The 24,577-nt window shown below is 34.5% G+C and overlaps 1 protein-coding gene across 2 annotated transcripts in view; it reads left to right on the plus strand.

Annotated features, from left to right (window-relative positions):
- The first annotated feature begins 5,042 nt into the window (after positions 1–5,042).
- LOC129265440 (striatin-3-like) overlaps positions 5,043–24,577 on the plus strand; it is a 41,764-nt gene continuing 22,229 nt past the window's right edge. Inside the window, exons 1-4 of one of the 2 annotated variants that reach the window (XM_064102115.1) lie at positions 5,043–5,536; positions 10,172–10,275; positions 11,491–11,558; positions 17,478–17,553. In XM_064102115.1, the coding sequence (XP_063958185.1) occupies positions 5,330–5,536; positions 10,172–10,275; positions 11,491–11,558; positions 17,478–17,553 (455 nt within the window). In that variant the 5' untranslated portion in view covers positions 5,043–5,329. The remainder of the gene's footprint in view (positions 5,537–10,171; positions 10,276–11,490; positions 11,559–17,477; positions 17,554–24,577) is intronic. The other variant, XM_064102116.1, reaches the window with a different exon arrangement.

Consider the following 24,577-nt stretch of genomic DNA (forward strand, 5'->3'; position numbering starts at 1 on the left):
GTGTATGTCTCAATATTGATTATACAACAAACTACATGTACTTAAAATCCCCTTTTCATGACAGTTTATCAAAAAATTTGGGTCGCGATTTGCACTCGCATTAATGGTTAAAATATATTAACTGATGCATCCTATTTATAATTACAAAAAGACTTGGAATGTCCAGTTTTCAGGCCATAATGTCATCATAATTCGCGCCCTCATTAGCATTAATTAATAAGATATTAATTTAATAATTAAATTGCCCCTGTTGTTTCATCTCGCGCTTAGCAAGAGGAATAGGAAGATATAGTCATTTTCATATTCATGTCCTAACGATGTCCCGGTCCTATGTTCAAACTCAAAGTAATAATAATTATTAAAAAATCAGCTCTTTAAGTGTGATCCATATCAACCTCACAATTTTCCTACAAAGTGCTTGAAATATAGAGCTAAAATTTACTCTCGTTTCAGATCGAAATATCAAATAGTTTAAGCTCGCGCTTCGCACTCGCTTTGATTTTCATTATAAAAAATGTATTTAGAATGCCTAAATACTAGGTAGAAATCTGAAACACGTGTTTATTCAGATACGCAGCTTGTTCTCTATTTAAATCATTATCCAGTTTCAGATCACAATATCAAAAATTGTCTGCTCGCGCTTTGCAATGTAGGAAACTTTCCAATTACTCATCCTTTTCATGATTTACAAAACATGAATAGAGTGTCCAGAATTTTTCCGCTCGCGCTTCGCGCTTGCATCACTAATTGTTTAGTTATATACTTATTCTTTTCACGATTAGAAAAAGTGCTTAGAATTTCCATTCTTCAGGTAGAAATGTCAAAATTTTCAGCTCGCGCTTCGCGTTCGCATTATTTGATAGTTAAAATATGTAACGTCTTCATGGCTAACAAGCAGCCGTTAACAGATCCTTTTTCTTATGATCAGATCAAAACGTATAATAAAAATTAATTAAAAAAATTCTGCTCGTGCTTTGCGCTCGCATTATTAATATAGGAAGATTTCCAATTACATATCCTTTTCATGATTTACAAAATATGAATAGAGTGTCCCATTTTAGGTTTAGATCTCGAATTTTTCAGCTCGCGCTTTGCGCTCGCATCATTTATTAAATTATATACTTATCGTTTTCCATTCTTCAGGTAAAAATGCCAAAATTTTCAGCTCGCGCTTCGCGTTCGCATTATTTGATAGTTAAAATATGTAACGTCTTCATGGCTAATAAGCAGCCGTTAACAGATCCTTTTTCTTATGATCAGATCAAAACGTATAATAAAAATTGATAAAAAAAATTCTGCTCGCGCTTTGCGCTCGCATTATTAATATAGGAAGATTTCCAATTACACATCCTTTTCATGATTTACAAAATATGAATAGAGTGTCCCATTTTAGGTTTAGATCTCGAATTTTTCAGCTCGCGCTTTGCGCTCGCATCATTTATTAAATTATTATACTTATCGTTTTCCATTCTTCAGGTAAAAATGCCAAAATTTTCAGCTCGCGCTTCGCGCTCGCATTATTTGATAGTTGAAATATGTAACGTCTTTATGGCTAAGAAGCTGCCGTCAACAGATGCTTTTTTTATCAGATCAAAATGCATATTAAAAATTTCTGCTCGCGCTTCGCGCTCGCACTCTTTAAATAAGGCTTATGATATTATATAATGTAAGGGGGCCCTCAGCACACACATATATATAAAGCTTAAAAGTGACTATTAGGACTACCCCTTCAAAGAAACAAACAAAAATTAACTTCGAGCGGCCGATCGGGGAAAATGTGGCTGAAAACAAATTCCGCCCCCCCCCCCTATTGGCGAAGGCTGGATCCGCCCCTGATGAAGGGGTAGTCCTAATAGTCACTTCTATGCTTTATTCTTATAAATCAACATAAATATAAACTAATCTCATAAGCCTTATTCAAACTTTTTTATTTTATGTATTTTGTCCTGAAATTTAAACATTCTGGACAATGTTTCTGATGTTAAACGAGATGTGTATCAAACTAAATAATTACTGCGAGCGCGAAGCGCGATCAGAATATTTTTTTCATATAGGTTTTGATCTGATCAAAAAAGGATCTAGTGCTTGTTAGCCATGATAACCTTACATATTTCAACTATCAAATAATGCGAGCGCGAAGCGCGAGCTGAAAATTTTGACATTTCTACCTGATAATGGAAATTCTAAGCACATTTGGTAATCGTGAAAAGGATAAGTAATTAAATAATAACTAAATAATAGATGCGAGCGCGAAGCGCGAGCGGAAAAAAATCGCGACTAGAATTATTTTTATTTTTAATATACGTTTTAATCTGATCAAAAGAGTATCTGTTAATGGCTTGTTAATGGCTGCTTGATAGCCATGAAGACGTTACATATCTCAACTATCAAATAATGCGAGAGCGAAGCACGAACTGAAAATGTTGACTTATTACCTGAAGAATGGAAATTCTAAGCACGTTTTTTAATCGTGAAAGGATAAGTGTAGGCCTATAACTAAACGATTGATGCGAGCTTGAAGCGCGAGCGGACAAATTTGAGATTTACACCTAAAGATATAGGACACTCTATTCATGTTTTTTAAATCATGGAAAGGATGAGTAGGCCTAATTGGAAATCTTCTTACATTAATAATGCGAGCGCAAAGCGCGAGCAGAAAATTTTTGATAGTTTGTGATCTGAAATTGGATAATGATTTAGATAGAGAACAAGCTGCGTATCTGATATCGACCTAGAATTTGGGTATTCTAAATAGCTTTTTTATCATGAAAATCAATAAAGCGAGCGCGAAGTGCGGGCTTAAAATATTTGATATTCCGATCTGAAAAAGGGTTGATTTAAGCTTTGTATTTCAAATACTTTGTAGGAAAATTGTGAGGTGGATATGGATCACAGTTAAAAAAAGAGCTGATATGTTTCATTATTATTACTTTGAGTTTTGACATAGGGCCGGGACATTCTATAAGGACATTATGTCATCATAAATGATGACTATCTTCCTATTTCTCCTCCTAGCGCGAGATTAAACTTGTCGATATTCCATTATGAAAAAGGGACAACTTGATTATTAAATTAATATTCATTATTCTAATAAGCCTAATGAGAGCGCGAAATTTTAGCGGCCTGAAAACTGGACATTTTAAGCACTTTTGTAATTATGAATAAGATACATGAGTTTTATCTTTTCAACAATCAATGCGAGCGCAAATCGCTAGCCGAAATTTTTGATGAACTTTCATGAAACGGGGATTTTAAGTAGTTTGTTTGAGAATTAATATTGAGATATACACAACTCATCAAAATGCGAGCTTGCAGCTCTAGCTGATATGCTTTGACAATCTGATCTGAATAGGGATATTTTGAGAACTTTATGGAATACAGGAAAATAATATACCTGACAAATCAAATTTTGCGAGCGCGCAGCGCGAGCAGAAAATTTTAATATTCCACCATAAAACATACATTTTTACAGAGCACTTTTTAAAAATCAATTTGTAAATCAAACAAAATAATGAAAGTTCGATTTCCGAGCTGAAATATGTTTTGTATATTGACTTCGAAATTTGATATTTGAAGCTCCATATTGAGCAAGATAATGTAATTCACCTAAAAGGCAAAGCGAGCGCGAAGCGCGAGCGAAAATTTTATATAGTAACATAAAATATTTTTTTTGATTATTTTCTAAGTCTTCCCCTCATTTATGTCATTCAGTCGTCTTCCTCTTCTTATGTTTCCCCTTCTTTTTTCTCCTCTCTTTTCCCTTCATTTTCTTTCTTGGGGGAGGATGGTGTCGATTTGTTCTCAACAAGCACCATTGTCACCAGTAACTGTTTTCACAGAATTTGATTATTATTTTCCTGTCTACTCGGTTCCAAAGCAATCACGTCAGCTCGGCCTTAGATGAGTTTTAACCTTTAAGTATTACTAATGTTACTGGCAGGAAAATAATGTGATTTCATTTCATTATTTCCTTCTGCATTTATTATCATAACATAACAAACACAATGGTGGTGGCTTTTTTGGCATGAATTCTAAAATTGATACTACTATTTCAAACAAAAAATATCTACAACCAAATCATTATTACATTTACAATTTGCCGTAGAACAGTTGTCATCAGCAGATTGCTTGAAAATTAATTTATAAAGAAGAATGGGGACATTTTTTAAAACCAAAAAGTATCGGTTCATAATTTGAGTAATGAGGATGATGGTGACACTGGTGAAGATGAAGGCAATGAAGATAAAGATGACCATGATTGTGATGTTGGAGATGATTAAATCGGAGGAATGATTTCATAAAATAAATTGAAACTTTGACACACAAATTTTACTTCAAATGTTCTGATGATAATAATAGTGAATTAACGTTGATCTTAACTGAGCAAAGAGATGATTTTTTTAAAGACTTATAAAGTCTTGTCAAGACCACGATGATGTGTTACATAGATCGCATTGATACACATGGACACTATTAGGCCTATATATCGATTTATAAAATGGTAATGCACCAAGCTTTTTCAGAAATGAGTGCATGAGAATAGCAGAATTCTGTAGAGGAAAACGAAGCAGGACACTGAGAACGATTTTTTGTTTACAAGGGATGTTGATGTAAATTTGAATAGAAAAAAGGGGAGGGGAGGGTTCACTACAAAAAAGTACCCAGGTACCCAATTTATGATTTAATATACTAAATGATGTCATAAAACCAACGAGGTATGATGAGACCATGGACATACTACTAGGTCCATGATGAGACCAAATTAGATTCGGGACGCAAGGAGTGGGCATGCACCTGCATGGTGTCGCCAGTGGTAACACTCAGGGTCGGGTTTTTTTTTTTTTTTTTTTTTTTTTTTTTTTTACCAGTCGGAAACTTGGGTAGAGCCCGGAGTACGAAAAACGTGCAAGTGAATGTACCATAATCTTATCCTATCTGTGCAGCAGACAAACAAAAATCTTTCTCCAAGTATATCCCTCACCCACCCCCAATTTTCAGAGACCACAAGTCTAACAGTAAGTCTACCAGTAGTCTGTTCAAGTGTATGAGTATGACGTCAATTGATGAGATCGGAGGGAAGGAGGTCGAAGGGGAGATGCATCCCCATGCATGCATGGTGAATGGATAACTTATATTAATTTCATGGATAGAGCTGATTTCGGGTTGAACATTTTTACCCACTAAAGCCTTCTTTATATTACAGTTTGGGCCTTTGGGACACTCAATCACTATTTCTCCATTACTGGTATATCTTGAAAAAGACTAGCGTGACATCCAATCATCTCAACAAAATGGCGACGTAGTAGTAAGATAGGATACTGGATACAGAATGGATAGTGAATCGGGACTGTCGCAAAACCACGTTAATCAGATGAATTCTGGAACTTCTTCTGTAAATAACATCAGCGGTAAACAACAAGATGATCATCCAAGACCCAACTACACAATACCAGGAATTTTACATTTTATACAACATGAATGGGCTCGTTTCGAAATGGAACGCGCTCAGTGGGAAGTGGAACGAGCTGAACTTCAGGTAGGCTGTCCCACCCGCACGCAAACCATAGTCATAGACCGCCGGGCTGTATGGGCATTCCCATGGCCATGGCATGCCTTATGCATATGCACGCAAGGCAAAGTCACGTCGCTGAGCTGGAGGCTTGAGCGGAGTGAATAATTAGTGTATTATCAACGTTAGATTATATTGAATACCATGAATACTCTGTTGTTTATTCTTGACTTGTTACTGTTCTGATGATTTTGATAATGATTTAGATTTAGTCAGTGACGTTCTTTTTATTTTTTTAAATTTCTATTTCAGATGTTTCATTATCAAAACAGGTCAGGAATCGAATTGTGACACAACATCACTCATCAGCACAAGCCACAACAACTGTCAATGTCATTGTCAAACGACATTCATTTTTTTTACTAGCTTGACTTTGTTTTTTTTCTTGAAATTAAATTTTAAGTAACAGCAGCTAGCAGGATCAGTGATGTCAAGTCAAGGACAAGGAACTACTGCTTCCCTTTTCTATTGTTTCAAGAATCAGTGGAATTGTGATAATTAAAAGTGACAAAAAATAAAAATGAGATAATGTGAAAGTTGTTGACTGAATAAAGAATACAAGATCGAGGAGAGGCCTTTGTCATGCTTTAACTGACCAGCCTTGTATTATTAGTACCTGAATTAATTAACTCCCATATCAAGTAGTAGATACAATTTTGCTTGACAGCTTTCTAAATATTGTGCAAAGCAAGACTAAGAGCATAACCAGATGCGTTCACACCTCATAAGTTACATTCAATTTCAATTTTATTTTTGAGATTGAAAATTGAAAATTTTGGTATCGCATATATGATGTCTCGTTCTAACACTAGTTAGTATCCATGTTCTCATAATCAATTACGACATTGGATTCTAAAGTTACCGTAAGTAACGGTGTATTAACCGCACCTTTTTCTCGGCGGGATATAAGCAAAAGTCGGGGGTGCGGTTTATACACGGTGACGGGTCTGAGCCCGCCCGCGTAACCCCTCCCGAACATGTAAGAAGTCTGCCAGTTCACAACACATCGAGTGGCCGGGCGTAGCCGCCCAGTGCAATGTCGTTTAGAGGGGTATGAGCCGCGGGTAATGGGTAGCGATTATTACGATCTTATGATCAAATACTGTCGTAACAAATGCACCCACCTTCATGACACTAATTTCGACTTTATTCTCGATTCAAAGCAGTGAAGTTCCCTGGCTAAGTTCAAAGAGACGCCAAGCATTCTCAGTAATAATTTGTCACAGCTGAGCGAGAGCCAAGAGCTAGCTTGCGTTGTATTGTGGTTTTAGTACGACTTAAGCTGGCGCTATTCATTTAATTTAACCCCTCAAAGTCCCGTTTCGCGCCAGCTTATTTTTTTCTTTCCCGTTTGCTTTTCATAAGATACCATGTACACCGTGCACCACGCACGAGAGAGACGGCACGAAGCCGTCAAACAACTGGAAAAAATACCAATTTCTTTGTTTCTTGAACCTTCCTGTAATCCCGTATCCAAAATTCATGCTAAGACATCGAATGCTAGACAAATTCTGAAAGTGATTGTGAGGTTTTGATGCAAGAAATGTGAAAGACACATCACAATTTGATAAGATGTACTGGTAGTGGTACCGTATCGAAGTTTGAAATGTACATGTACAAGAAAGGCAGTGCTGTGTGTGTGTACACTGTGACTGTGAGGTGAGTGAGTGTGTAAATTGCCAATATTGGCGGGACCTTTCTTTCTTGCTAACATTTGTAGATGAATTGATCAAGAACAGCAGATTTCTGCATACTGGTAATCTCTTTGAATTCTTTGAAAACTTTAACTTAGTTTTTGTTTTTTCGTACCTCAAACATGCATGAAAATGTGAGGTTTTTTTTTTTTTTTTTTTTTTAGTCCAAAGTTGGGGGTGCGGTTTATACACGGGTGCGGTTAATACACCGTTACTTACGGTACTCCAAAATTTCAACCAAATAAGAAAATATATGACCAATTCATGTGCTAGAAAGTAATTTTATTAACTTAGTACTTTGCAACGAACTCTTAAAGTGAATTGAAAAATAATAAGGAAAAAGAACATTTTAATGCCTTTGTTTTCTCAAAATTAAAAATAGATCTGGGGAGCGTTTCATGAAAGGACTTGTCAGACGTTTTATCCGACAAGTCCCATTTTATCCGACAGTTACCATAGTAACATTGCTTATCAGCCAATCAAAATCAAGGAAAGATGTCAGATCTGACAACATGTCGGACATAAATGTTGATGAAATGCTCCCCTGGGATCAAGATAGCTGGTTGTTGATTTTGTAAATTTTCCAATGTATCCCACAGAAATACAATTGCCCTTTTCAATTGCATGTTCTTACCATACAAGACAGAGTTTTGTGACTCATGGTTATTTTCATGTTTGAAACATTCTTAAAAACTGCATCTGAAAAAATACTGTCCACATTTGTAAATAACAGAATTATAGCCAGGGCTATTCAATCATCAGTTTCAGTCTCTTGTATAAAGGCTTCATGCACTGATTATTAAAGGGATACTCCAGGCTGAAAATATCTGATTTGAACAAATAAAGAAAATCAGACAATCAAAACACCGAAAATTTGATCAAAATTGGACAGAGAATAACAAAGTTATGGCATTTTATAGATTGCATTATTCCGGTGAAACAGTTCTAGGCATGTCTTCATAAATGTTCAATGATCAAACTGATGATGTCATTTCCCCCACTTGTTTTTTGGTATGTTATTGTAAGAAATTAGGTTTATTCAAATTTTTTCCTCCAACAATTAACCAATTGGATTGACAGCAATAGTGCATTGGATATTCATTGCTGCAACTTATTTCATTATAAAGGAGACACATATCATTCATACATATATGAAAAAATGAAACAATTATGATTTCATGTAATAAGATAAGAAGAAGGAAAGTGGGGATGTGACATCAGCTCGCCTAATGAATGTTCATGAGGACAAGCGTATTACCGTACTGTTTTCACAATGTAATTGCTAAACTTTAAAATTTAATAACTTCACTATTTGCTATCAGATTTTGAAGAAATTATCAGCATTTTACTGAGTGTATTTCACTCTATTTGTTTAAAATATTTTCAGCCTGGAGCACCCTTTTAATTAGTCCATGTACAGTATAAAATACATGAATATTGGAGGTTCTTCGTAATGAATGATCTTTTGATCATCGTCAATATCATTACCAGCATGTCCACCACCACTATCACTACCATCCTCCAACACTTTCATCATCATTATCATCATCATCATCATTATCAATCATAGTCCTCGTCATGATCATTGTACATTGCCTTCCTTTTCACCATCATCAACCTCACTTTATCTTCATCAATATTATCATCATCATAGTCATTATAATTACTGTACAGTACATGTAAATGATCTCTATTTATGGAATTAAAAGAAATTCATACTTTGTGTATTATGAATGTTCAATTGATACTTTGCCTTGGAATTCTATGAAAGAATATCCAACAATGCATTGCAGATTGTAGTACCGTACTGTAAAATGACCCCTTTAAATACCCCCATGCTAGTTCTGTAAACTTGATTTTACCTGGTTTAATGTGTGCATTGTCATCAAAATTTAATATGAATCCTGTCAGCAGCTGAGCTATAGGTGATTTTATAGTATTCAGGAAAAGTAATATTTCATGTATATCAGGGGAAAATTATTTGGGGGGCTACTTTTCATTTTTCAAGTTTTCAATACTGCCTGCATGTAAATCTGCAACATTGGATAAGCTTCAACATTGCAATTAATTGTGATTTCCCAAGGCTCCTTTTTGAGTGTCTAGGGCTATTTTGTGCATTTCAGAGCCCCCATGTAATCCCCCCCCCCCCCGATGTATAGTATGCCTATATTGTTTTTTTATATTTCATTTTTTTTAGATTTGAGAATCAAGATTACACTCTGTCATGAAAATCATTTGTACATCCTATTCAAATTTGTTTCATATCCTTGCAACGTGTATTTGGGAACTTCTGATAAGCTAAAGGGGTTACATGTAGGTGCTCTTGAAGCAATTACATGATTAAATGGGAAGTTCACCCTGAGAAAAGTTTTTTGTAAAAATAAGAGAAAACAAAAATATGGGGAAGGTTTGAGGAGAATCCGTTGAAGATTAAGAAAGTTATTCGAATTTTAAGTTTTGGATTTGTGACGTCATAAATGAGCAGCTGCCCCCTATGTTATTCAAATCCATAATTTTTTTTTTTTAATGGTTCCAGATGACTTATTATTTTTTCTATTCATGATCGGGTGTGAAATGATTTGTCTATTGATATAAAAAAGGTGCAGTAAAAACCATTCACAATCTTCTGAAAAAAATGACTTTTAATTGATTTTTTACCATTCGCTATGTACATCTAGGAATGCTGCTCACATATGACGTCACATTATCAAATCATTAAAATTCTAAAAACTTTTGATTCTAAGATGGATTTTTCTCAAACCTTCGGCAGTATTTTTTAATTATTTTTTTCTGCTATTTTTACAATAAACTTTTTGTCAAGGTGAAATTCCCCATTAAAAATAGATCATATCGGGTGTGCAGTGCAATAGAACTGAATTAACTCTGCTATTTTCTTTTTCCTGAACAGGCTCGCATTGCTTTCCTACAGGGAGAAAGAAAAGGACAAGAAAATCTTAAACATGACCTAGTAAGGAGGATAAAAATGCTTGAATTCGCATTAAAACAAGAAAGGTAAATATCAAACTCTTTCGGTACTTACTGATTATTGTATGATTGTACATACATGTATGTATTATAGTGATAATTTGTTTCGATGATTAACATTTCTGGAGTGATTATTTTGATTTATAGTTTAATAAAGAGTACATTATTTTTATACATGTACTTTATGGTATTGAAGATGCATAATAAATTTGTACTAATGACTGTACACTCATATTACATGTAGTTTAAAGTCTGTGGAGACAGAGTTGGTAAAGATAAATGTGAATTGCATTGGGATTACATTATCTTTAATACTGATGTTTTACAGTATTATACATGTACATGTACATGCAACAACTGTTTCACTGTATCATCTTTCATTTTCTTGATTATTTGTGAAAAAATGTAATTGTGAAATCGTATCAAATTTAGCTGCATCTCTTGGTGATGTTTCTAAAAGGGCCTTCATTAATTTGTCTTTGTGTTTAGATTATTATTATTGTTATCTCAGAAAGCTGATAGGATACAAACATTGTATCTTAAAATATTCATCTAATTTCATGATTGAGAAGTGGTTATATACCCCAAAAGGAGTCTGTGGAGAGTCTGGACCCAACTTTTGTTTTCACTCAGTCATCCCTATTCTAGAGACAATCTCTCACACAACCTGTGTTTAATGTAGTTTTATTTGATAATTTGAAATTGATAAATTTTGAAAGTGAATAATCCTTAGATTTACTAAAAGTTAATATGAGTTTCTTAAATCTGTAATTTGTTTACACCTGTATATTTAATATTCAGTTGTGACAATTCCATCTTTTCTGTTATTTTCAGTTGTATGTTGACATGACTTTTATGAACTATACATGTTATTTACAAATTTTATAGAAATTGTGCTGTTTATGGGGAATGTGTGCTGTTTATTGGGAATGTCCTAGAAACATTGATATTTTTAATTTGCTCTTGTTCAATGTTACGATGATGGCCTGCTTTTAATAAATGATCAAAAAATTGTTTTATCTAGATCTACATTATATTTCCAGAATGTTTACAGTCCGAGTTCCTACGTAAACCAGGCCCCTCATATATTTGTACCTTTCACCTTTGTGAAAATAGGTTGTGTCTGTGGATTGTGTGAAAATCTTATGAAAAGTGAGCAATATATACATGTATCCTCTTGTTTTTATAACCAGAAAAAGTTGATTATTAAAGGAAATGCTCTGTCGTTTTTCTTTGCAACAGAATGAAGTACCAGAAATTAAAGTCAGGTTCAGATAAAGATGAATTAAAGGCCCCAACATTTGATGGAGGTAAGAACCTTGCTGTATTTATTTGGTAACCATTTCACCAGTAGGTTGTGAAAAGTAGCCCCTAAAAATTGATTTTGAATTTTTAGGGGCTACTTTTCACAACCTACTGGCTACATTGTAAATCTGCAACATTGAATAAACTTTAACATTTCAGTAGATTGGGAGTTTCCAGGGCTCTTTTGAAAGTTTTGGGAGCAAAATTGCCCTGAGCTCCCATGTAATATTTTGCTGATTTTTAGTTAAAGCCAGTATTACATGTAATGTACATGTACTAGAGCTGCCAACCATTAAGGAAAAAGCCTAATTATTATGTTTTTCACATCAAATTACGCCAGTACGCTTTTCATGTTTGTTATTTTGCTTTCAGCGCCAATAGCTACATGTATGTACAAAGTTTTAATACACAGATAACACATTGCGCCGTGGCGAAGGGCTGCAAATACTGCCATTGGATGCACCATTGTGTCGCTTTGTTTACATTGCTATGCATGCAAGGATTGCCTCGGCCGTAGCCGGAAAGCGGCGAATGTTAATAATGTAGATTACGTGCATTGCACATGGAAAATACTTGCACGAATCCATATGATTAATGTCAGTGATGTTGAAGAACTAATAAACTATTTTGAGGTGAGAAATGATGAGAATACATGTACCTTGTTTTTTTTAATGTCTATCGAAGCCCACAGGACCACACCCAGGCCTGGCCCTTGGTCCTGCCTTTAGATCTACATGGTAGTCCTTAAATAAAAACTTCTTTTTAAATTAAGTACAAGTATCTGTTCATTTACATCCCTTTGTGTGCCATTTCTATATTTATATGAATTTGCAAATAAGCCCCATTGTGCATCTGATCTAGATCTATACCACTTCAAAGAAATTTATAATACTGTGCAGCATGTATGAAGTGACCTTTTTTATCTCAAAGAAATTTATGAAAGCGTGTATGAAATTACTCTTTCTATCTCAAAATTAGGATTTTTTAGCTTCTGGATTACTCTTTTTTACTTTCGAAGGTTGGCAGCTCTGCATATACATGTACTGTTATTCACCAGCAGATATTACACCTAAGCACTAAACTGTAACATGTATAGGAATTACATACATGTACCAATAAATTCTTGGAAATACTACCCAAAGTAATATGCACATGATTTCTTTTTATTGTTTAACACATGTTAAAATATTAGAAAAGGGGAAGATGAAACAACTGTAAAAGCTTTCTGCTCCCCCTCCTTGAAAACAACAACCCATGCTACTTGTTCATGGAATGGATCATACAGCTTTGTTACATACTGTACACATGTATTTTGTATTTTGTATGATGGATTTACATGCATTGATATAGAATTGTGGCAAGGCATAGACTGTTGCATGTAGACATGTAACATGCTCAATATTTGGACAGGTCTTGTTAATAGTGCATGTACTTAATTTCTATATTTTCTTGTGAGGAAACACCTTCACCCCCCTTCAAAATAATCTATGTGTTCCAATAAGGGGAACTATAACTAAGAACTCTCCTGCCTTAGGCCCACATGCATAAAGTGAATGTTGATAAACCTATTACCCTTTAATAAAACAAGTGGAAATGAAATTGTAAATTTGGTTTAATGATAAAATGTTATTTTATAGTCTTCAAAAACAATGAATGCTTTAAAACATAGTGTAGACATTTGATTTATTCACATTGTGATATTAATGCTGTGAAGAGTAGAGAAGAATTGATTCATCATTCTAAGGCTGCGTTTATGCGACCTCAAGCCAGAATCATGATTTGAATCATGATTTGAATCATGATTCAAAACACAAACATGAATCACAATATCACAGAATCAGCGTTTAGACGACCTTCATTTCAATGCTGTTTCTCCTCAGATTCGGGCCAATCCAGTGCGCATCACTAGTGCGCAGTTTAACAGAGGAAGTTTTTCGCACGTGTTTCGGCTCTCGAAAATTCTTTTGCTTCCATCAGAATTCAGTCTATACCTCATTTTGTTTACTTCTATCATAAAGGGTCCATATGCTTCTATTCATCTTGTTAGTTTATCCAAAATGGTGTTCGGAAGTGAATTTCAGCGTAGATCCAATTTGATATTGATACTGTATACTCAACAACAACTGAGATCATTGTCTGTCCAGTTAATTCATTTACTAGAACTTGAAGTTGAAGACATGACCAAAAAATGAAAGGTAGTGGACGATGCGATGACCAACACAGAACTTGAACATGACAAGAAATGAATTCAATGAGCATATAGAGCGCCTTGAGCTTGGCAAGAGTCAAACCGAAAGTAGCACGACACAACAGTGAGGTCATATAATCATGATTGTAATCACGATATCGTTTATTCGAACATTTTCGTACGTGATTCTGCAGAAACGTCTTTCCAAACGCCCCTTTTTTCGTGTTTCATGTTTGTGATTCTAATCATGATTATATTCAATTTCGACTAAACGCAATCGTGATTCTGCAGAATAATGATTTGAATCATGATTCAAATCATGATTCTAGGGTAAAAAAGTGGCGGATAAACGCACCCTAAAAGTGCTAAAAGTTAGTGAACCCCACCAGATTAATGCACTTCTTCATGCTGAGTGTTGAATGGAGACCACAACACTACATTGTTTGGTGAGCCCAGAGAAACAAACTTTATTGAGTGTAATATTTTATCACCTGACCTTGAATTAGATAAATGTATCTAAAAAATTTAAGAACATTTGAAATATGTTCATTTTCTGGTGGGGTTCACTAACTTTTTAGCACCAAGTGCTGTAAATATGGTATCTTGGGAGGATCCAGGAATGCAATGTGATGTGAGTTTAATAGTGCTGTTAGTGACATACGTGTAGTGTATTTGCTTTGCTGGATATTAATTATAGATTCTGTACATGTATGTAGCCTATACATGATGTAGGGAATTCATCAAGAATAAATTACATGAAAATGATATCTTTGTGAAGTGTAAATTTAATGTAAAAAATACAACAATGTAAATGTATGTATTCAATGGGAAGGAAGTAAAAATGACATTTTATAAAAAGATTGTAATAGGTTAATCTGTGGTATTAGGTTTTCAAATTGCTTCTGATAGTCTGATAGGAAAACAAGTTTCAGTTTTATTGGAATGTGATTTATTACCTCGTAAATGAGTTATTAAAGGAGAATGAAACTCTTGGAGCAAGTTAGCTTTTGTGAAAGCAGAAAAATCAAAGAATAAGATGAACAAAAGTTTGAGTAAAATAGGACTAGCAATAAAAGAGTTGTGAGCATTTGAATGTCGAGATCACTAATGCTATGGAGATCCTCCCATTGGCAATGCGACCAAGATCTGTGATGTCACACACGTACAACTCTCCCATTTGGACACTGAAAATATACCCCAAAACATCTCTTTTTGCTCATTCTAATCATATGACAAATGATTCATCAATGATATAATGTTGTGAAACCTCTGTACTTGTCCTCTCATAAAGAGAACACCTCACCTTGTGATAGACTCTATAAAAGTGAGAATATAAGTGAAATAAGTACTCAAGTAATGAGGGAGTTGTACGTGTGTGATATCACAGATCTTGGTCGCATTGCCGATGGGAGGATCTACATGGCACTAGTGATCTCAATATTCAAATTCTCATAACTTTCTTATTATTCATTCAATCTTCCTCAAACTTTCAACAATATGTTTCTTTGATTTTTCTCTTTGATATGGATTCAGCTGGTTTCAAGTGTTTCATTCTCCTTTAAAGGCCAGGTCCACCTACATTTTTGTTAACAAAAACAAATACAGTGAATATGTATACATACCAGTACAACAACAGCATTACAAAAAATAAAACATGTAAAGTAGAAAAACTAGCAAATATAGGAGTAGTCAAGTATTTTAAAGACGGTTTATCAATTCAATTTACACAAAAATATGAATTAAAGTATAAAATATTCAATAAGGTTAAAAAGAAAATAATGTGGAACCAGACGGGTCTAGAGGATGGGATGCACAAGCTTGGCGTAATACATGTTAATTGTGAAAATGAGCAAAACATCAGCATGCCCCCAAAATTGTGATTTTATGCTTATTTGACATTCCTATTTTTGATAAAACTCATGATATTGGAAGGGAGAAAAAAAATTATTGCACAGATCACTAGTGAGATTTGTTTTTGTCTCGCCTTCACATGTAGCAGAGCGAGACTATAGGCGCTGCTTTTCCAACGGCGGCGGCATTATCAACAATGAAATCTTAACCAAGGTTAAGATATTGAAATGTCATCATAAGTCTTAAAAAGTATATGGACCTAGTTCATGAAACTTGGACATAGGGGTAATCAAGTATTACTGAACATCCTGCATGAGTTTCAGGTCACATGACAAAGGTCACTTAGGGTCAATGAACTTGGACCATGTTGGGGGAATCAATATCGAAATCTTAACCAAGGTTAAGTTTTTGAAATGTTATTACTTTGAAAGTATGAGGATCTAGTTCATGAAACTTGGACACAAGGGTAATGGTGTATCAACAAAGATCTTGCTGGAGTTTCAGGACACATGACCGAGGTCAAAGGTCAATTAGGGTCAATGAACTGGCCAATTTGGGGGTATTTGTGGAATTGTCATCATAACTTTAAAAGTTTATGAATCTAGGTCATGAAACTAGGACATAATAAGAGCAACCATGTATCCGTGAATATCATGTGCAAGTTTCAGATCACATGACCAAGATCAAAGGTCATTTAAGGTCAATGACCTCTGGCCATGTTGGGAGTATTTGTTGAATTGGCATAATAACTTTAAAGTTTATGGATCTACATGTAGCTCATGAAACATAGACATAAGTAATCAAGTATGAATGATTGTTTTGCACACGTCTTAGGTCACATGGTCATGGTCAAATGTCATTTTGGGTCAATGGACATAACATTTTATTATAATATTGGTGTTTTCTTTTGTGAATAATTACAATGTATAGCTTTTTTGAAAGTCAGCACTGCTACTATATCAAATCGCATAATGCAGGTGAGGCTGCCAGAGGTGTTCTACTTGTTTGTAATTGAAATGGATTTAAACATAGTATCTTGCCTTGTTTGTATCGATGGCTATAAAATGGATGTGCATGTAACATATCTTATAATTTTGTAAATTTGGTATTTCAGTTAGGTTGAGGAAGTTTGCAGATATTTGGGGTTCTGGTTCTGTTTATATTTAAATAATTTAAATAAAATTGATACAAATATATATTTTCAGGGCTTGAATTATTCCTAAGCCACCAAGGCCATGGCCTTACATGTACATGTACATGTACATGTAGATGCCCTGTTGTTTGGCCCCAGTGCCCCTCTCATGTCACTCAGTATTTTTGTACCCTTTATATTTTTGCTGCAATATAGAAATGTGCCCTATAGAAAAGTAGACTTGCCCTAAAATATCAAAATGTAAAGTCTAATATAAAACAGTACAGATGAAAGTTGGAACTACTGACTTAGAGTTCAAATGCTTGAAAGGAGAGAAAATGTTTTCTGGGGAATTTGAGTGGAAAAATGCAATATAATGGAACTAGGCAAAATCTGCGTCTACAAGCCCTATACGTTTACTACAAACCTTTCATAACTTGAATCAAGCAGCTATCACTTTTCCTCCTTGCTTGAATAAAGGCTAGCCTAGAGCTGATATGGAGGTGTTTTTCCCTCTTTAATGGGGGCATATTCATTGACAATGCAGCAATATCTATAGTATTAGTAATTAGTACAGTTCTACAGTTACCTTAATATTTTTGGATGTACAAGTGCATTAGATTTAAAGAAAACTTGCTAAATTTAGGACACTCCACTGACTACAGGATTACATGATGGGTAAAGATCAATAATGCTCATACCTGACTATATTAAATTGTAAAAGTCAACTGTTAAATTTTCTCTTTTTTTCAGAGGAAGGTGGCCAGGAAGAATCGGCACTATCACCAAATTCAATCAATTTTAGACAAAGTCGGCAGCTTCTCAGGCAGTGAGTATTCATTCCTTTATTATTTGGTTATAAATTCATGCAGTCAAAATAATATTTTATATACTGTACTACAGTAGTACTAGTACAGTACATGTAAAAGTCCTGAGCCGTTTAACATACAAAATGCAATGAAACGTACAGTAGATTTGTTTTGCAAATTTATGTACAGAAAATTATAATTGATATGATTGCTTTCCTTTGTGATACTTGGCAGTGTTCGTATACTTTGTAAACATTTGAATGTCAAAATTTAAATATTAATGTGACCACAGGTACTTCTGAGGAACATGACAGGCATTTTCCTTCTGAAGTATCTGGAAGAAATAAAATATTGTCAGTGAGAAATATCATGGATTACTGTTGATGGTTAGAAATATTTATTTGCAATCATTTACAATTGAATTGAATGGTGAATATGAGTAAAATGTAGTCAAATAAACTGAAGTTGTCAAAATCCCCCCCCCCCAACACACCACAACTGACATTCTAAAGTTTGTCATACTAGCCTATTATAATTGTGTCTGTACTTTTGTGTGTTGTAGAGATTTACAGGTTAAGGAAATCGATGCAATATTTTGCTTGAACCAATATCATAAGGATTTAGAATTGTTTTTAATCTCAAAATTTGTTAATTGTATTTCAAAAATATATAAAAAGAGTTTGCTGGTGACTTCAAGTACAAAGACCAAGAAGAATGCAAAGTCAATATATTTTGTTATTTCCTAGCATTACTTTTGTGCAATGGAATGTGAATCGTTTCCTGTCGTTAAACTCTCTATTACTGCCGTATGTATGCAAACCTTGAATTGATTCTTATTGGGCCCTTTAGTTAATGAATTGTACACAAGGATCAGAAATTTATGTGTTATGCTGTCATGGCTTAAAGATTTTTAAAAACACCGAAATATGTGAATATGTTTGATGTGTAAAAAAATTCATGCACTATCACTATCATGGGCACATTGATAGACTGTACATACTGTACTGTACTGTGCACAGTATACCTTTGCAAATATTTTTTTTTCATCTACATGTATAATGGGAATGCATATACGTACAGTAGCATTTGTTATCACCATTTATCCAGTTAAGCTTCATAATGTTAATTAAGAACAATCAGTGTCAATGCGTTTTCACGTACACAGTGAATGATTTGATACCACCATAGCGTTTCTTCATCATGACACAGCTCAAATGCAAGTGTGCATGTATATTATACATGTAGGCCTATATTACCATATACATACGACAGAATATGGCACAAGTATATTTCAGTCCACTGTAATGCGGGTCAATGTACAGGTAGTTCAGTGTACTAGTATTACATGTAAGCCTACATGTACATGTAGTATGTTTATAAATTCTGAATGATATTGTATCCTGATAATCCTGTAATATTGTAATACTACGGTACAACAATAAATGTAGTACTTAGGCCTTCAATGTACATGTCTGTTTGAAAGAGTTCAAGGAACTTGACTGAAGACATACATGTATGGGATCACAAAATACATGTAGATTTTTTTTTTATAATATTAATGCACCACTTTCATGTACAAGCAGCACAACTTTGTTGACACTTATTAGTTGACAGTTTCTGCAAATTAAGTTAATCCTCCGATACCCATCAGTACATCATACATGTGCATGATGTTTACCCTATCAATTGTCAGGACAGTATTACAAGTCACAATAGTTGGTTTCAAACCGCCTCGATCACAAGAATCCCCGTTAAATTACGAGAACATTTACATGCTCAAAAATACCAGATAATTATGTCGCATTCAGACCGCCCCGAAACACACTCTTTGGGGAAATTTCTAGAAGTTATGAGCATGCGCAGTACTGTCTGGTAGCAGACGAAGAAGCGCGGGGGATCGGGACGGCCCGGGCCGGGGCGGAAAATCTGCCTGCGGCCGGAGTAGCTCTAGCACTTATTAACTATACTCAATCGTACGCGCAAATCATTTGTTTCCTTGATCATCTGCAATTGCACTAGATTTCTCTCCACATTGAAATTAAGGCCTTGGTGGCCTCCTCACTCCAGTGCGATGTCATCTGGTATGAAAATGTAGAATACCGGTAAATGTCACCCTTAATTCGTAAAACTATTTTTTTAAGAAGAAGAATCAACCGCCTAGTCAAAGTCGAACCCCGGGTCACGTCGCATGAAAAGTGTACGTATGTTTATCGCTGCATATGCCCTGGCGCTGGCTTGCTGGTAGGCCTCGCATCAGCTAGCCTCGCATATCCATGCATATCGAACAGTGCGGGCTATGAACCGGAAATTCACTTATCGCGGTGATCGATTGGATACAAGTTCCCGTAGTTTGCTTTCAGATTGCCAAAATACCCACGACCTTGGAAAAATCCCCGCGAAAGTTCTCGTAATTTCGCCAAGTACCTACTATTTAGCGGGTATTTTCTTTCAGGGATATTGCGCGTAGTTTGCTTTCACATTACCAAAATACCTGGTATTTTCTGATCGGGGTAAATTTCCCGATCAGAGAATACCTGGAACTGACGAACTTCGAGGCGGTCTGAAACCACCTAGTTTAAAGATAAACGCAGCCTTTGAGTCTGCCGTAGGCCTACTGATGGCAGACTTGCTATTGAATATCAGGAATTTGTACTTGTACTTTATACCTTTACAACGTACATGTACTGAACATGTAGTGCATGTAATGTCAGTATCAGTAGTATTTAATGGGAGCCTTGTCACTTGTCAAGACAAGAGAGTATAAAAGAGACTCCACAGTGAACTATGTAGAATCTCTGTTGACACAGTTGTTGACTCAGGCAATAAACACATCTTCATCATCTATACGTACATTTACATGCATGCACGTGTGCATCAAACTCAAAGCAGGCTACATACATGTTGCATCTAGATCATTCATTTAAGAGATTTTAACATGAGCATTGTTAGCGAACTTGCGTGAATTGTAATTTGGATTTTCATAGAATACATGTAATGTACATGTACATGTAGGCTATCTTTTGAATTTTGCTTGTGGAAATATACAGCGTGCATTTGTACAGTATGCATCTTTATCTGGCAAATTTCAGGAGTCTACTTTAAATCTGTTATGAAAGCAGTTAGCTGTACTTGTAGCATGGACTATTGAAGTAGAAAAGACAGAAGTGTACTGGATGAGCAAACACTTGAAAACAGAGAGAAAATAATGAAAAATGAGTATCAACTATCAACCTGATAAAATACATGTACATCATTACAAAGAAGTCCTTTTGAGGATCAGTAGGCTTGACTTGTTATTGTGAAGAGAGAATGCCTAAAATCCAACTTGAAATGATGGGAATGCGTAATATTTTTTTTACTCTTGACTCTCGGAGGCTACATGTACAGTACATTTATACAGCATGGACAACACCGTTGAGTGTTGACTGTTTGTGAGTGGAAGCTGAATAATTTATCTCAATGAAGCGTTTTGGGGTCACATACTTGAAAATTACCTTCATGGGTAATGGATATTGATGAATCAGCCCTGATACAATTTGTACAAACCTGTATGTTAATAAAGCACATTTTGTACTGTACATGTAGGTTGTTTGGGATCATCTTCGTGTATACTACTAGGCCTTTGATTCATATTGACATTCGCAATATAGATTATGTATGTGCCTCTTTTTCTCTGTTTGGTTTGATTGAGGAACAGCGATAGGGATTCTTCTTCTTTTAGGCTTAGTATTCCTGGGGTTTCTTTCCAGATGGTGAAGGGGGAATGTTAAAGGAAAGGTTAAAAATAAGTATATATAATGTACATGTATCTGGACTTTATACACTTTTAATAAAGAAATATCTGAATTACAACATTTATTGATGAAGTGAGCCAAGAGGAACAGCATTTATATCCATGCCCTCTTTCTAAACTCATGTGCAGCATCAGATTGAACAAAGAAAATCATTGTCTTTTCATTGACATTGTATGAATTTATTACATTCCTTGTTGATGTATTAAAGAAAGGTGAAAATAATCACTTTGAATTTTCAAATTCTTGTGTTATTTAGGAAGAATATTAGGTCCACTGATTTTCAGATACCCTACATGTAATATTCAAAATACAATGTATGACCAAAATCCACACACATCCTGTACACAAATCACGCTTTTTTCATTAAGCCCAAAGTGCTTACAAATACAAGAAATGTAAAAAAATGGAATTATAATCTTAGATTTTGAAAAAACTTTTTGTATGTACACTTTATAAAATCAACATTTCTCAATCACTTTGAAAGTTTCCTTCTTATTTCCATCGTATTACAAGAACTTATGTAATTTTGTAGCTGTGTGTACAGTACAGAGTATTGGAAAAGCGGTTCCATGATACATGTATTTGCTCCTGAGACAATTACCAGTACTCCTATTGAAAATCTGCATGTTATTTTTAAAATCCAAATATGAAACCTAACCTCTAAAACTACTTGTAAACCATAATCCTTATCTTTACATTATTCTGAACCAAAAACTCTACTACAATTCTCACTCTGACCATATACCCTAGATATCAAGACTGAACCAAATTTTGCATGAACAATTGAACATTGTGTTTACTGCAGGAAAAGAATGGATTTATATTTTGATTAATAAGTTTATGTACATGTAAAGGTTTCAAGATTAGTCAGAGAAGAAAATTAAAAAATAAGTACATGTGCATCTTTAATACATCCCTCGGTGTACATGTACATGTAGTGTAGACTTTTTATAGCTTTGTAAAAGTATTAACATTCTTTTCATGTAGAGGCCTTAAATATTGCTGACATTTCTGCATTGTCAGCTGAAATAAAAATGACTATTCAGTATTCATACTGTACATGCACATTTCAATCACGGATTCATGGTGATGTTTATTAGAGCAAAACTGGTGCAAAATATGCTGAAAAGTACTACATGTATTTGTTCCTGGGCATTGTTTCAAAACTCACTCATGGGGAACCAATAAGATTTCCATGTACATGAATGAGGCAATGAGTTCCAGACACGTTATGTTGAATACACATGTGTAATATAATATGTACTGTATGTATGAGTTTCTTTTCTTTATTGAATCATTAGCTTTCTTTGCAATCAGAGCCCTACTGATGTACAATGTACATGTAATGCACTGGACTGAAGATATAGACTTTTTTAAATTCTCGCTACCCCAAATAGGAACAAAAATCTCATAATGCGCGAGACGAGATAATTTTCACTCCGTCGGGTCGTCATCACCACTTCCGGTTCAGAGTCATGCTCGCGAGAGATTCGCGATACTGAGTTTTCCACATCGCTGAAATCGATGCCAATCAGCGTAATATGTACAGATTATAATACTTTTTATTTAATTTGGTCAGTTTTTATTCCATTTGAATTATAAATAAAAAAAAAATATATATTTCACGTGAAAATAATCTTTATTCATGTTTTTATTTGGTTATAAAAAAATTAAACAAAAAATTAATATCTTAAAATTTTGCATTTAGCGACCGGCCTGACATCACGATCGTATTCGACTAGACGATAAATATATACACTACAGCATTCATTCCGTTCAATTTTTCGTCGACCACAAAATGGATAAAAAATCAGTTTCGGAACTTAAAAAAATCTTAACTGACAGAGGAATACCGTGCAATGGAAAGCGTCGGGCAGAATTAGTGACTTTAGCAGAAAAGGCTGTTAAACTGTATCGTGAAAGAGAGTGTTGTGATCACAAACTTTCCGAGCGCAAGCGACGTTGTGTTGTTGTGCATGACGGCTCTGTTGATCTGAATGGCAAAACAGTGCATTGGACTTCCGAACAGGAAGTTGTAATACCGAAAAGCTATCCCATAATGCAATGCGCGATACAGGGATTTTGCCGGATCTCGGCGAAATCACTATTTGGGGTAGCGAGAATTGAAATAGCCTACATGTACATGTATGTATCTACATGCATGAACACTCCTTTCCCCTTTCTTTATGTAATTTTATTACTTTCTTGTACATTACCTTACAAATAATTCTAAGCTGATTTTTTTTTGTTAGGCCAATCCATTTTTAATGAGTGTTCATTCTATGACTTTGATAATGTATTAATTAATTAAAAGAGTGAATGCCATAATGATACAGAATATTTTTCAAATTTATTGTAATATGATAACAGAACAACTTGATTTGAATACATGTACATGTATGCCTGAAGTATTGAATCGATATGTTTTCAGTTGATGTTTATAAAAACTACATGTGGTCGCATTTCATAAGTTCGGTATGCAAAAAGGGTGGCGGATGAACAAATTTTCACACAGTGCTGTGGATAAATTGTAGCTACATGTACATCACAGCCCCATAGCAAAATTTGTTGTGTAAGGTCCCATTTCAAAGCTTGAACTATACATGTACATGTAGGCTAAATATATTACTATAAATTTATAGATCAATACAATATCAGCAACAAAAACTACATCACATTAGTTTGAAGTTATAGGGGTGGCGGATGCAGTGAATGATGATATGTTCAAACGTGATGCTTATTTCATGATTTTTGTTCATTTAAAATATTTTTTTAGTTTAAATGTCACTACTTAAATAAAATAAAGTTCAATTGTGGCCAAAAACAAACTTTTGGAATTATTTTAAAGTCCCTATACAGTTAAATTATCCATGATCTGCCTAATTGATATACTCGATTAAGTAGGAAAATGTTGGCCAATATACATGTATACATTCAACGACATTTTTTGTATTTATTTTAATTTCAATATAGATTGTGTCTACATGTAATTTCACTTTGAAATTATTTATTTAAAGACTATTGTCATCACTTCTTTAAGTTGATGTACATGTTCATTCATAAAAAAGATATAGGCATGCATGTACTATATAATAAATTAATTAAACTTAAATTACAACTTAAACATGTATATTATGTCATAATATGTATATTGACTGTCAGCCTCATATTACTAGTCAATTTAAATGCAAAGAAAAACTAAGTTTTATTCAAATTTGACAAACTTGAAAATATGCAAACTTCATTTATA

Source organism: Lytechinus pictus, chromosome 7 (genome assembly GCF_037042905.1).
Source record: "Lytechinus pictus isolate F3 Inbred chromosome 7, Lp3.0, whole genome shotgun sequence".
NCBI classification, from domain to species: Eukaryota; Metazoa; Echinodermata; class Echinoidea; order Temnopleuroida; family Toxopneustidae; genus Lytechinus; species Lytechinus pictus.